Source organism: Fukomys damarensis, unplaced genomic scaffold, assembly GCF_012274545.1.
Source record: "Fukomys damarensis isolate Sample0158 unplaced genomic scaffold, DMR_v1.0_HiC HiC_scaffold_20, whole genome shotgun sequence".
NCBI classification, from domain to species: domain Eukaryota; kingdom Metazoa; phylum Chordata; class Mammalia; order Rodentia; family Bathyergidae; genus Fukomys; species Fukomys damarensis.
This window is the reverse complement of record NW_022900932.1, coordinates 9,772,332-9,786,446: the sequence shown is the minus strand read 5'-3', so window position 1 is coordinate 9,786,446 and position 14,115 is coordinate 9,772,332. Positions and strand designations below refer to the sequence as shown.

The 14,115-nt window shown below is 56.3% G+C and overlaps 1 protein-coding gene across 2 annotated transcripts; it reads left to right on the top strand.

The window, feature by feature from the left end:
- The first annotated feature begins 3,922 nt into the window (after positions 1–3,922).
- Aars2 (alanyl-tRNA synthetase 2, mitochondrial) lies at positions 3,923–13,638 on the top strand. Of its 2 annotated transcripts, XM_010617737.3 has the most exons (22): positions 3,923–4,195; positions 5,099–5,290; positions 5,793–5,938; positions 6,156–6,323; positions 6,923–7,067; positions 8,030–8,175; positions 8,294–8,402; positions 8,705–8,743; positions 8,827–8,938; positions 9,290–9,423; positions 9,692–9,836; positions 9,961–10,133; positions 10,246–10,359; positions 10,455–10,595; positions 11,165–11,302; positions 11,401–11,510; positions 11,625–11,733; positions 11,938–12,060; positions 12,153–12,263; positions 12,685–12,768; positions 12,854–12,964; positions 13,254–13,638. In XM_010617737.3, exons 1-22 carry the CDS (start codon positions 3,953–3,955, stop codon positions 13,416–13,418), a joined length of 2,958 nt encoding a protein of 985 aa, XP_010616039.1. In that variant the 5' UTR covers positions 3,923–3,952; the 3' UTR covers positions 13,419–13,638. The 2 variants fall into 2 exon arrangements, with proteins under 2 accessions (XP_010616039.1, XP_010616040.1); XM_010617738.3 differs by lacking the exons at positions 12,153–12,263; positions 12,685–12,768; positions 12,854–12,964; positions 13,254–13,638 and having other exon boundaries at positions 11,382–11,510; positions 11,938–12,040.
- The last annotated feature ends 477 nt before the right edge of the window (positions 13,639–14,115 follow it).

Genomic DNA, 14,115 nt, shown 5'->3' with positions numbered 1-14,115 from the left:
TTTTTTTTTTTTTTTTTTTGAGGCACTGGGGATGAACCTTAGGCCCCTTAAAAGCCAGACAAGCCCTCTACCCCTGAGTTACACCCCCAGCCCAAGATGTTTGTTTTCCAATAATTAAACTACACCTTTGTATACATGTGTTTTTGTTGAGTTTCTATATCTGCGGTTTGTGATCAATTAAAAAGGATTTTTAAAAAAAGAACTAAGGCAGAGATAGATAAACTCTTTTCAAACGGCCAGATGGTAACTATTTTAGGTTTTACAGGCCAAGAGACAAAAATCAAGGAAGTTACACTGGTACTTATATAACCATTTAAAATATAACTACTTAAACATGCATAAGGATAGCCAGGCAGGAAGGTGCACACCTGTGACCCCAGCTACTAGGAAGGTTGAAGCAGGAGGATTGAAAACTCAAGGCCAGTCCAGGCAGTTTGGGGAGACTTTGTCCCAAAATAATAATAATAAGTAGAGCTTCCTTAGATTGGGGGCGGGGACAAGCATGAGGATAACCTCAAGGGCCCAGTAATCCTTCTTTGGAAAGGGGTATGGAGAAATGAACTCAGAGCTAGGCAAATGCTCCACCTCAGTCCTATTGATTGATCGACTAATTGGCAGGGTCAAGTTAAATTTTCCAGGCTAGACTTACTCCCAATCCTCCTGTTTTAGGCTCCCCAGCAACTGGGATTACAGACATGGAACACCTCACTCAGCTCCCACTGACCCTTAAATTCCGGATCCCAGAGGCGCCCAGGCCTCCAGCCCCGAGGTCCATTGCCTTCGCCCCTCCTTCTCGGGTCAGCATCATCCTCCAGTCTCCAAGCCCAAGTACGCAAGCGCAGGGTGAGCCTCAGGCTCCACCCACCTGCTCAAAGTGGGCACTGGTCTGGGAGAAAGCGGAGATCCCGGGGGGCACTTAAACAGTAGCCCCCAGCAAAGGCAAAGGGACCATCCGTCAAGCCTGTGTCCACACTGTTCCCCAACCCTCTGCCAAGACCTGTCACTGAAGGCACAGTCCTGCAGTCTGAAACTGGCGGAGACAACAGTTCCCTTGGGAACCTGCTGGGACTCCACAGGGACCCTCCTCACTGGCTAGAACCCATCCCAGACCTGCCAATCAGAACCAGGGTCTGCATCTTCAGCAAGCTGTCAAGAGCCAGGATGCCTGGTCTGATGGGCATACCAGTAACACATCAAACCAGGAACACCTCTTGTAGGTGAAACTTTTCATCTAGATGCTAAAAGGCAGCATTTATAAAGTTCCCGAAGCTGGACTCCCTGTGCTCAGTGGGGGTGGGAGAGTGTCCCCTCACGCTCCTCATCTATCAGCTCTGGACAGAGCATGTCAGCCCAAGGGGAAATCAGAAAGGTCTGATTCCACTCCCAGGATCCTCCTGTCCCTTCTTTCAAACAAACAGGAAAGGAGGGAGCCCAGAAAACAGGAGCCTTGGACCTGCCAAGATAAGTAGGTCACATGGCAACAGAAGCCCCAGATGGAAGGACGACAAAACGCCACTATCTTTAACAACAGTGGAGGAGCGGGGACGGTGCCCACAAAGCCCAGATGGAGAGATCCCAGAAACAGGCCCATTTGCATGAGAAGTGCAGAATGAAATTGCTGCAAATACTGAGACAGCGGATCTGTACCCAGAAGGGTTCCCATGTCAGTAACTTCCCTCTCTGGCGCCTCCTCTCTGTCTCCATCTCCCTTGGGTTTAACTTCCCCATTAGGTGACAGTGCGAAATCAGAAGTCACACCCCAGTCCACCAGGAACCACTCTGCTTCACTGGGAAATACTAAACAGAAGTCACTCACCAGACAACATATTTAAAGGGGAAACAATTAACAGCAAGGAGAGATAATAAGATGGGGAAAATCTATTTCAAACAGAAAACTTTAAAAATTTTTTAATCCATGATACACGCTACCATACAGAGGCTGAGGCAGGAGGATTGCAAGTTTGAGTACAGCCTAGGCAACTTGGACCCTCTTGTCTCAAAAATAAAAGGGCTGGGGATGTAACTCAGGGCTAAGTTCAATTCCCAGCACCAGCACCACTAGCAAAGAAAGAGAGAAAACATTGTGCTGCTGGGCGTGGTGGTGCATGCCTGTAATCCCAGCACTCAGGAGTCTCAGGCAGGAGGATCACTGTGAGTTAGAGACCAGCCTGGGCTACATAGTGAGTTCCAGGTCAGTCTCAACTACACAGTGAGACCCTGTCTCAAAAAAAAAAAATTATGCTAAGTGAAAGAAGCTAGTCACAAAGGACCACATGTTACACGATTCCATTTATATGAAATGTCCAAATAGGCAAATCTACATAAACAGAGAAAGCTGAAAAACGGTTGCCTGGGGCTGGAAGGGAGGGATGAAAGGATTGGTGGTTAATGGCCAAAGGATGCCAGGATGTTTTGGGAGGTAATGAAAATGTTCTAAAGGTGATTGCAATAATGGTTGCACAATTCTGAGAATGTACTAAAAGCTAAAAGCTATTTAACTGTATGCTTTAAATGGGCAAATTGTGTGGTGTGAATTATATTTCAGTAAAGACATATTTTTTTTAAATCATGGTACATTAGATCCAGGTTCTCTAAAACACGAAGCTCCCACTATAACACAAAGATTCTCTGGGCAGCATCTGAAAAAGAGTTGATATTCATACTGGGGAGAGACCCTGCTCTATTTATCTGGAAAAACATTCTCAGCTCAACTTGGGAAAGAATTTCGCAGTCTTTCTCAGGGTCATCAATCACAGAAATCCCCATTTGCCTTTAGGTCCCTCTTGTAGAAGCACTGGAAAAACCAAAACACACTTTCAAAACACCTTTAACCATGGACAAAGGAAGAAATGGGATCTTCAAAGTTGAGAATTCTCTATTGCTATAGAAACATGAGTCCAAAATAGACTACATAGTTCCCCAAGGAAACTGTGTTTCAAATGACTCCAAATAACCCAACACACTAAGAATGGTGGCCAGAGCCTTCTCTCTGAGCATGTTTCTTCTCAGACCTGCTGCTCCTACCGAGCTTTGACTTTGGCAATCTGCTTTTAATTGTCCAAACTGAGGGCAGAAGTCATGATGAGAAAGGTGGAGGACACTGGCTGCATCCATCCACAGGGCTTGTGTTGGCTTCAAAGTCACAGCTGCTATGATAGAAAGACAGGAGGGGGTGTGGGACAGGCGTCTTCCCCTAAAGCAGAATACACAAACCCTAAGATGTCAGGAGGCTCATGAGAGAAAGCTCTGCTGTTTTTAGCCACCAGCTTTGTCCTAACCTGAGGACCTGGATTCTTTCTTATCCCCAGCCAAATTAAAAGACCAAACGTCATTAAGCAATTAATAATGGAGCAGATGCTATTTGGCATCTAGGTCTCCGACAAACAGACTCCGGCTCCAAAGGGCCTCCTTCAGCCCCTAAGGACAAAAGGACTCTCTCTGATGCCAAGTCCAAAGGGAACTGGCACGTGCCTATGACTGTGCCTGGCACATAGCAGTCTCCAATAAGTCATTACTGAAAGACTCCTGAATGAATACTGATATTCCTTTGGCATTCACCACCTTCTCTCCGTGGTCTGGAGACACACGACGCACACACCGGAACCCACATCTCTTACAACCTTGTAAAATCAGGCTAACAATTGTTAGAATCTATAGATTTCAGGGGGCGGGGCATTTACTAATTTTATCAAGAATGTACCCTAAGCGCCTAAAGCAGTGCCTAGCACACAGTAGGCTCTCGAGTATCTATCTGCTTAAGGCTAAACGGATCAAGAGCCTGCTGCAAGCCAGGCTCCTGCTACCCGACCTCTTCGGCGCCTTCATTCTCAGCCCCTTCTGCCCAGGCGCAAGGCTGCCCCTGAGTCCTCCCGTCGCCAGGGGCCGCTGTAAGCAATGCGTGCCTCCCTTTGCTTCGCTCTTTGATCCCGTGAAGCTGCCGCCCGGAGCTAAGATGGCCGCATCAGTGGCAGGGGTCGCCAGGCGGCTGCGGCGGGCCATACGAAGGTCGCCCTCAAGGCTGGGCCGCAGCCAACAGCCGCTGTCCACCTTGCCCCCTCCAATCCAGGGCTCGGCCGTTCGGGACGCCTTCCTGAGCTTCTTTCGCGATCGCCATGGCCACCGCTTGGTGCCCTCTGCTTCTGTACGGCCCCGCGGCGACCCCAGCCTGCTTTTCGTCAACTCGGGCATGAACCAGGTGGGGCGGGGCGAGCTTCGGGAGAGAGGCGCAGCGGGATTGGGCGCAGGGGGAGGGGCGGGGCTCACGGACTCTGGGAGCGAGGGCGGCGCGTGATTGGGTGGAGCTATTGGGGCGGAGCACTGGAGGGTAGGGATTGGGTTTTAGATTTTTGTTGGGGGGGGTCGAACTCGGTCGAACTCTTGCCAGGCAGGCAGCAGAACCACCAAGCTAAATCCCCGGCCCTGGGTTTTAGATCTTGACGGGGAGAAGACCATTCATCATGCATGTATGCATGCGTGCATGTATTCTGTGCTGTGAATCGAGCCCAGGTTCTTGCACAGACTAGGGAAGCACTCTACCGCTGAGCTACATTCCCAGTCCTAAGATTTTGATCTTTAAATAAAAATAACTTGTACATCAAATAAATGATTAGTGTGCACCTACTAGCGTGCACCTAGGTACTGTTCTCTCGGTTTTTTACCTTGAGCAACCACCCATCCTCTCTAAATGGCTCTCAAAGTGTACATTAAAGATGAATGGGAGAGTAACGTAGAGACCGTTCATTTTCCTTACTAAATTCTGCTATTCTGGTCAGTGCCTAGTACCCTGTAGACTTTTTTGCACCCTGAAAGTTTGGGATGTAGTTAAAAAGTGAGGTGGAAGATTCTACCTCTCTGTCTCCTGTTTCCAGCCACTCATACATTCCTCTTCCTTTTACCTTTCCTGTTTTCTTAGCAGGTCTTTGGTTCATAGTTTATTTATCCCTTCTCTGCCTCACACACACTAGAGATGGCCGCCTCAGCCTCCCAGGTTGCCCCCTAGGCCAGGAACATACTGCAGTCTCAGGGTCACAGCCAGCCTTCATTCTGAGCAGTGAGCACTGTGTCCACTGATGTCCCCGCCCCCTTCATGTGCTCCCAGTTCAAGCCCATCTTCCTGGGCACTGTGGATCCACGAAGCGAGATGGCTGGCTTCCGGCGTGTGGCCAACAGCCAGAAGTGTGTGAGGGCCGGAGGACGCCACAACGACCTGGAGGATGTGGGCCGAGACCTTTCCCACCACACCTTCTTTGAAATGCTTGGCAATTGGGCTTTTGGGGGTGAATATTTCAAGGTGAGTCTCCCGTCAGCTCGGGCAGGGCCTCATTCTAGATGCAGGGGCAGATGGCTAGAGGAATATGTGTAAGAGGGATGCATCTCACTTCTGCGCTGACTGGATTCTAAGTGCCTGCTGCCTAGTGACTGGTCAAATGTGCACTAAAAGTGGCCAAGGTGCTAACTGGAATCAGTGGTCACTCCAGGCCAGTATGAGGAGAGGATTTCACAGAAGGGGGACTTGAAAGAAGGGAGGCTTTGGGAGAGCAGAGAAGCTTTCTAGTCAGGAAAAGATGCTGAGACAGAAATGATCATAGTGTTGTAGGAGCAGGGCGGGCAGTACAAATAGTTTTCAACTGAAGCCTGAGCTATTGTGGCTCCATTGGCATGCCTGGCCCTCCCGCTAAATGATCATAGTGTTGTAGGAGCAGGGCGGGCAGTACAAATAGTTTTCAACTGAAGCCTGAGCTATTGTGGCTCCATTGGCATGCATGTGGGCCTCCAGCTAGTTTCCACTGCAGGAGGAGGCTTGCAGCATGGCTTGGGAACTGCTGACTCAGGTCTACGGGATCCCTGAGGACAGGCTGTGGGTCTCCTACTTTGGTGGTGACCCCAAGGCAGGACTGGACCCAGACCTGGAGAGCAGGGACATCTGGCTCAGCTTAGGGTAAGTCACGCCACTCCTCAACCCACTCCTAGAGGGCAGGAGGACTGGAAACAGACCTGGCACCAGTCCTCGGGGCTTCAACAAGTTCCAGGGTGCTGTGGGGCAGCCTTGGTCATCTTCATTGTTGAGTGGGTTCTTCTATGGGGGCTTTCATGGCAGAGGGGGTCCCAGCCTCTAAATCTTTCTCTCTCCTTCCACTTCCTTGGCCTTCTCCCAGGGTGCCTAGCAACCATGTGCTTTCCTGTGGACCACAAGAGAACTTCTGGGAGATGGGAGACACTGGCCCCTGTGGGCCCTGTACTGAGATCCACTATGACTTGGCTAGTGGGGTGGGAGCCCCCCAGCTGGTGGAGCTTTGGAATCTAGTCTTCATGCAGCACAACAGGTAACAGGTGCTAAAGCAGGAGAATGCCTGAATAGAAGTGAAAAAGTTACACTCAGAAGACTGATGTACTTATACAACAAACACGCTGAGGTATACCCAGGGTAGAGCCCTTGCCTACCATGGGTGAGGCCTGGATTCCCTCCCAAGCCCTGCAAAAAAACAAAAACAAAACCTTAAAGGATACATAGTGTGTCAGGAACACTCCTGAACACTTTTCAGGTAATAACTGATTGAATCCTAGCCTTTGGCCGTGACAGATTAGTCACTGCGATGCCCAGGCCTCTCACATGAGTGTGATAGAGTTGAATGTGATGATCTCGAAGACTCTCTTCTAGCCTTACGCGTCCCCTAGAGCAGAGAATTCTATCCAGTAGGCAGAGTCCAGGTCCAGGCAAGGGCCCAACAGGTGTGAGGGTAGGAGTGAGAATGGAATGACTTTTAATGACAAAGGACAGGAACCAGGGCCTTCTTCATTTGCTGCTGGGTGTGTGTTGGTCAGGGGGGGGTACCCACCTGGTTCCTCCCACTGGCATCCCCCTGGGACCCCTCTTACTCTGCTGCACCCTCCTCTCCTCCCCCTTGCAACTGTCCCTGATCAGAGAGGCTGATGGAAGCCTTCAGCCCCTGCCCCAGAAGCATGTGGACACGGGAATGGGCCTGGAGAGACTGGTGGCCGTGCTACAAGGCAGGCGCTCCACCTACGACACTGACCTCTTCTCCCCGCTGCTCCACGCCATACATCAGGTGAGCAGAGGCCAGTGGCCATGGGGACATAGAGGGACCTGTGTGAGAGAAATGTGTGCCAGCGGTATAGTGAAGATGCTCGTAAGGGTGCAGCTTCCTGTCTGGGCCCAGCACAGTGCCCTTTTCGTCGTATCCTGGGAGCCAGAGCAAGTCACAAGGCTGCCCAGGCTGGAGAGGGAGAAGCAGACTCCATCCTGAGATAGGAAGCAACTGTATGAAGTCCTACTACAGAGTAGCGCGAGCTCAGGACAGGCCGTTTTCGTAAACTGTGTCACAGAGAGGAAAGCAGAAGCCAGACCGTGTGGGTCCCTAAAGTGCAAGGTAGGGCTTTGTCCTGGATGCGGGAGGAGGCTGGGCTGGGGGCAGGCAGGGTCCCTGTGCACTTTGGGAAGCCGTCCCTGTTGCTGTGCAGAGGGGACCCAGGAGAGACAGGAGTAAGAGTGGGGAACCCGTTGGGAGGCTGTTATCAGTCCAGGCAACAGAGCATGGGTGAGGAGGTTCAGGGAAAGCAGAGAAAAGCAAGTCTTTTTGAGAGCTGCTGGGAGGGGGAAGAAAAAGACACTGGGGTTCGGAGCTGTGAGCGGCACAGAGCGTCATGGCTGCTCGTCGGTGTGGTGAAGGGGGGCAGAAGCAGGCTTGGGCAGGACAGGTCAAGCTGTCTGTTAGCACAGCATGCACCCACCCCCAAGGACGGGCATCAGGCCCCCGGTACCCTTTTGACATATGCTCCTGATGAGTGGTGTGGCCTGCCTCTCTTCTCTAGAGCCTCAGTTTTCTATCTCGGAAAGCAAGGATAGTAATGCCTCCCAGAGGGGCCATTTTCAAGATGGATTGCCACCTAACCGCTGTGACAGTGAAAACCCAGCAAATGGTCACAGATGTGTTCGTCGCCTGGGCCAGTCTGAGCCCCATAAGGGCACCAACAGCACCAGCAGCCCGTCTCTTCTCCCCCCACGTTCCAGGGCTGCGGGGCACCCCCGTACTTGGGCCGAGTAGGGGCAGCCGATGAGGGACGCACAGACACAGCCTACCGCGTGGTGGCCGACCACATCCGCACACTCAGTGTCTGCATCGCGGACGGTGTCTCCCCAGGCATGTCGGGAGCCCCGTGAGTCCCGGGAGCCATGCGGAGGGGAGGGGCCGCAGATTGCGGGGGAGGAGGTGGAGAGATGGGGCAGGCTGACTGCACAGCCTGTGGGGTCACCCTGGGCTCTGATCTCCTCTAGGCTGGTCCTTCGCCGGATCCTCCGAAGAGCTGTGCGGTTCTCCAAGGAGGTGCTTCGGGCACCACCCGGCCTCCTAGGCAGCCTGGTGCCGGTGGTAGTGGAGACACTGGTACGGGCAGGGCTTCTCCCCGGGCCCCAGGAGCCTAGTGCTGGGCCCCAACAGTGCCCCTGGCCTGGGCACATGGGGCTCCCTTCCTCTGGTGTCCAGCCCAGCACCCGACAAAGCCGTACTTGCTCATAAGAGGCAGGGATGGTCCAGGAAGCCCCCTGCCCAGGCTGCGTGTCATGTGACATTAGAACCCCTCTGCCTGTGGCCCTAACCCACTGGAAATCCGGTCCCTGTCTGAGCCTCCAGGATGTCCTCAGGGAGGCTGGGCTGAGGGGGAATGGCTGTTACCTGTCCCTCCACAGGGAGACGCATATCCAGAACTTCGGAGGAACTCAGCCCAGGTAGGAAACCCTGGGGATGGGAGAGAGGTGGAGAGAGGTGCTTCCCACGGGGGACCCAGCTCCACCACCTTCTGCCTGGACAGATAGCCAGCCTGGTGTCGGAGGATGAGTCCGCCTTCCTGGACTCCCTGCAGCGGGGTCAATGGATCATCGACCGCACCCTGAAACGTCTGGGGCCTTCTGATCTGTTCCCTGGTGAGTTGGACCTGGCCAAGGCAAGAGGAACTCACAGACTAGGGGCAGCCACAGGAGGGGCTCTGGGCCAGCTCTGGCCTCACATCTCCAGCCCCCCCCCGAGGGGACTCTTCTGTCCTCTCCCTGCGTACTCAGTGCTGTGTGCAGTGGGAACTCCACCGTGCTGTCTTCATCCACCCTCCCAGCCACCCCGCCTCCTGTCCCTGCCCCACACTCACCCTGGCCCCGCTTCCTGTGGCATCTGCCTACATGGTTAGAGCCCTGGCCTTCTCCCCTAACTCTTCTCCCCTTCCCTTGTCCCCACCCTCACCCACCGCACCCACTGCCCATTCCTAACACCCTTCCCCAAAGCTGATGTGGCCTGGTCCTTGTCGCTGTCTGGGAACCTGGGGCTTCCCCTGGACCTGGTGGAGCTGATGCTGGAGGAGAAGGGCGTGCAGCTGGACTCTGCAGGGCTGGCACAGCTGATGCAGGAGGAGGCCCAGGTATGGGCAGGGGCACCATGATATGTCAGCCCCATGCCCAGCTTTGGGCTCCTTGGGGATGACTGGACAGACTCTCCAACCCTGCCACAGCCTGCAGGAGGGACCAGAGGATAGGGCAGCACAGCGCCCTAGAGAGAGGCCAGGGGACAGCAGGGGCAGGAGGGCTGGTACCAGGGCGCCTGTGCTGTGGCTGTTTCTCCAGTTAGCCCAAGTGGGAGGGGCCAGGGTGGCTCCCCAGCCACCTGTGCCACACACTGTGGTTCTCCAGCTCCGGGCCCACCAGGCTGAGCCAGCTCAGGAGCACAGACTTCGCCTCGATGTCCACGCACTTGGGGAGCTGCGGCGCCGTGGGGTGCCCCCCACTGATGACAGCCCCAAGTACAGCTACTCCCTTCAGCCCACTGGGAACTATGGTGAGAGCCTGGACATAGGCTCTCCAGGGTCGCCTCCAGGGTTCACTGTGCCCCCCGCCATCCAGACCCATGGGCTACATCCCCAGTACCCCCTTGGCACTGACAGCCATCCTGCACCCTACAGAGTTTGGCCCCTGCGAGGCCCAGGTGCTGCAGCTGTACACTGAGGATGGGGCTGCTGTGGCCACCGTGGGGCCAGGCCAGCGCTGCGGCCTCCTTCTGGACAGGACTAACTTCTACGCTGAACAGGGAGGCCAGGCTTCAGACCGGGGCTACCTGGTGCGGGCGGGACAACAGGTAGTGTCCCCACACCAGCGTAATAATGGCCATGAGGACAGGCTGGGTCACACAGGGCCCAGGACAGGGGAGCCACGATCAGTCACTCAGTGTCCTGCCTTGCACTTCCTAGGATGTGCTGTTCCCTGTGGCCCAGGCCCAGGTCTCGGGGGGCTTCATCCTGCACGAGGTGCTGGCCTCTGAGAACCTGCAGGTGGGGGACCAGGTGCAGCTGCACGTGGATGAGGTAAGCACCCCACCATGCGGTCCTGTTCTCCAGCAGCCCCTTCACCGTCCCCACGCCCACACCACCCAGGCTCCTGAGTGACGGGAGTGTTTCAGGCCTGGCGTCTAGGCTGCATGCAGAAGCACACGGCCACCCACCTGCTGAGCTGGGCACTGCGGCAGACCCTGGGCCCCAGCACGGAACAGCAGGGTTCCTACCTCAACCCTGAACGGCTGCGCTTTGACGTGACCACCCAGGTGAGCTGGGTGTTGTGGGGCAGGAGTGACCAGGCTCAGGGCCCAGCACTGCCATTCGGTCTCTGTGGCCCTCCAGCAGCACCTTTCCCAGGCTCTTCCTGCCAGCAAGGGGTCAGGCTACCCATGGGAGCCTCCTGCTGCCCTGCCGTAGGGTTCCCCTCCCCTCCAGCCACCAGCTTTCTTGTTCTTGCTGTCCCCAAGCCAGCCTTGCTTCAGACTCAGCCACCTTCCCTTTTTCCTGTCCCATCTGGCTTCCAAGCACATTTGGCTGACTGGCCCTGTGGCACTTGGCCACTCTGTCCCCACAGCCCCCTCCTGTATCCCCTGCCACGCCACTCCACCCAAGCTCCCTGAGGACACAGCCTTCTCTGGGTGTCTTTTGCCAAGTGTTTGGTGCCCAGTGAAGGCCTTCAGTTTCCCATAGGCCCCTCTTACAAGTGGCTTGGAGGCCTCTGCCCCACCATTGTTTATAGAGCCTCTGTCCCGTGCTAGCCATGCCCTGGGACCTGGGGAAAGACCCAGGGACATAGAGGGTGACACGCCTGGGGCTGATGCTGTAAATCTTCCAGACCCCCCTGACCCCAGAGCAGCTCCGGACAGTGGAGGGCACTGTGCAGGAGGCCGTGCAGCAGGATGAGGCCGTGTACATGGCAGAGGTGCCCCTGGTGCTCACTTCCTGTGTCCCTGGCCTGCGCTCTTTAGATGAGGTGAGCAGGGCCATCCTCTTGGTGGCAGTGGCCACCTTTGGCATACCCAGAAGGCACCCCGTCTTCACATCCATTATAGCACAGCCCCTCTGCTGCAGGTGTACCCAGACCCCGTAAGAGTGGTATCGGTTGGGGTACCTGTGGCCCGAGCCCTGGACCCCACATCTCAGGCTGCACTGCAGGTCTCCGTGGAACTCTGCTGTGGAACGTGAGTCACCCCGTCACAGTGCCCTTCCTGGTCTGAGCTGCCAGCACTTGGCTTAGGGCCCTGGCTTCTCCCTACTCCCTCATCCCCATGACTTCTCCTTCCTCCTGCCCACAGGCACCTGCTTCGTACAGGGGCTGTGGGGGACCTGGTTATTATCGGGGAGCGCCAACTCTCCAAAGGCACCACCCGCCTGCTGGCCATCACCGGGGAGCAGGCCCAGCAGGTCAGCACCAGTGGGCCCAGGAGACTTCCGGTGCGGATGGGGCAGGGGCCATACACTGCAGACACCCCCAGGCTCAGGGATGCCTGGCATTGATGCATGCACACTGGCACGCTGGCACACTGGTGTGGCCATGCCAGCAGTTGGAAGCTGGCTTCTGTTACGATATTCAGTGCTGGCCCTGTCCATCCTGGCTCCACCCTGCAGGCCCGAGAGGTGGGTGAGAGCCTGGCCCAGGAGGTCGATGCAGCTGCAGAACGTCTGAGTCGGGGCAGCAGGGACCTAGTGGAGGCTCATCGGCTGTCCAAGGATGTGGGACGACTCACAGAGGTGAGGGCCGCCTACCATGGAGCCACCCCCACCCTCTATCTGCGGGGTGCTCTGGGACAGGGCAGGGCTGACACTGCTACCCCTGGCCGCAGAACGTGGACAGCGCTGTGATGCCTCAGTGGCAGCGGAGGGAGCTGCAGGCCAGGCTGAAACTGCTTCAGCGCCAGGCCAACACCGCCATCCGCAAGCGGGAGCTGGGCCAGGTAAGGGGACAGAGGGGACAGGGGCTCCGTTGGTGGCAGCCTCTTCTCTCCTGCCAACCGAGACCATCAACAGGCTGGTCCCCATGTCCCTCTCCACCACACGGTGTCTCCACTGCAGTTGTCCCTCCAGAGGCCTCTCCACTGCCCACCACCTGGCTCTGCCCGCTCCTTGCCACCTGTACCTGGCCTGCCCCCTTTCACCCAAAGGGATCTGTTTGTAAGGCCTGGAGCTGTGACGGAAGGGCCCAGGCGAGGTGGGAGAAGGACACGATGGAAGCTGAGCGCGGACCCAGCAAAGCCGGCCCATCACCTCTGCTCAGAGCCCTGGCCTCACCAGGGAGAGACTGCGGGGCTGGGTTCTGACACGGGGACAATGGCAGATCGGTCTCAGACTGACCTTCTGTGTCCCTCTGCTCTGCAGGCTGCTGTGAAGTCCCAGGAGCTGCTGAAGCGACATGAAAAGGGACCCCTGATCGTGGACACTGTGTCTGCTGAGTCCCTCTCAGTCTGTGCCAGTGAAGGGAGGCAGGAGGGACGTGTCCTCAGGGGAGGTGGCCGTGGCTCACGCACCCATCCCCTCCCTCACCCAGGTGCTGGTGAAGGTGGTGCGGCAGTTGTGTGAGCTGGCCCCGGGTACCTCTGTGCTCCTCCTCAGCCCCCAGCCAGTGGGCAGCATCCTGTGTGCCTGCCAGGTGGCCCAGGTGAAGAGGGTACAGCCCTTGGATTCCACACACACCTTTACCCCTCCCAGACAAAGGAATGGGGCAGGAGGAGGAGGCCTATGAGGATGCCCAGGCCAGCGACTGGGCAATCTCCTTGTCCCCAAGACAGACCTCCCCAACCCAGAAGGCACTGCACTGCCAGGTCCCTGCCTGCCCGGGCCTTTCCCCCACTCCCTATCCTGCATATCTGCAGAGCTGCTCCTCAGCCCAGCCTCCCCTACCTCTCTGGAGGGCCTGCCTTGGCCTTTAACTCTGTCTCTGTCCCCAGGGTACCACAACTGCCTTCACAGCAGAGGCCTGGGCGCTGGCTGTGTGCAGCCACATGGGAGGCAAGGCCTGGGGCTCACGCGTGGTGGCTCAGGGCACTGGACGCACCATGGACCTGGATGCTCTCCTCAGTGCAGCCCGAACCTACGCCCTCAACCATCTCTGACCCCAGTGCTCCGGGAACCTACAGAGACAGGATCTGGTGCCCTGGAGGAGCCCCACAGCCTCCCAGGGGCCCACAGGCGGGGCTGAAGGAGGCCACCTGTCCCTGCCTGACACAAGGAGGCACAGGCTGGGAATGCGGAGGGGGCCCAGAAGCGTCCCTCCCACCAAATGTGAAGACATGGCTACCAGAGCTGTGACTGCTCATTAAAGTGATTTTAGAGCACAGCAGACTCTGGAAGGTTCTTTTTCCCAAAAAAGAGTGGGCTTTACCCTCCCACCATGACACAGGCACCCATCACCTGTGTGACCACTCACACCAGGGGGAAGGCCCAGGCTCCAGATCTGGACCACCTATTCAGCAGAGTTCCAGGATGGAGACTCCGGAAGTCTTACGTGGGATCACGGCAGCTGGGCTGACCCTCCTGGGTCACCAGCCTCATTCACAATGACCCAGAAGTCCAGGGTTTCACTTCAGCCTCACTGCCTGGCCAGTCCACTGAGCAATGGGAGCTGGTCACCTGCTGGGCCTGGTGGCATTTGCTTTGGGAGAAAGGCAGCCAGTGAAGAGGTGGTGTCAGGTGGCGACGGAAGTGAAGCAGTACCAAGGACTAGGAGGGCGGGGGGCGTCTAAACTGGGCACTCAGGGAAGAGCAGCCAGGCTGGGGTGGTGGCAGGTGACAGGGTTGGGGCAAATATGT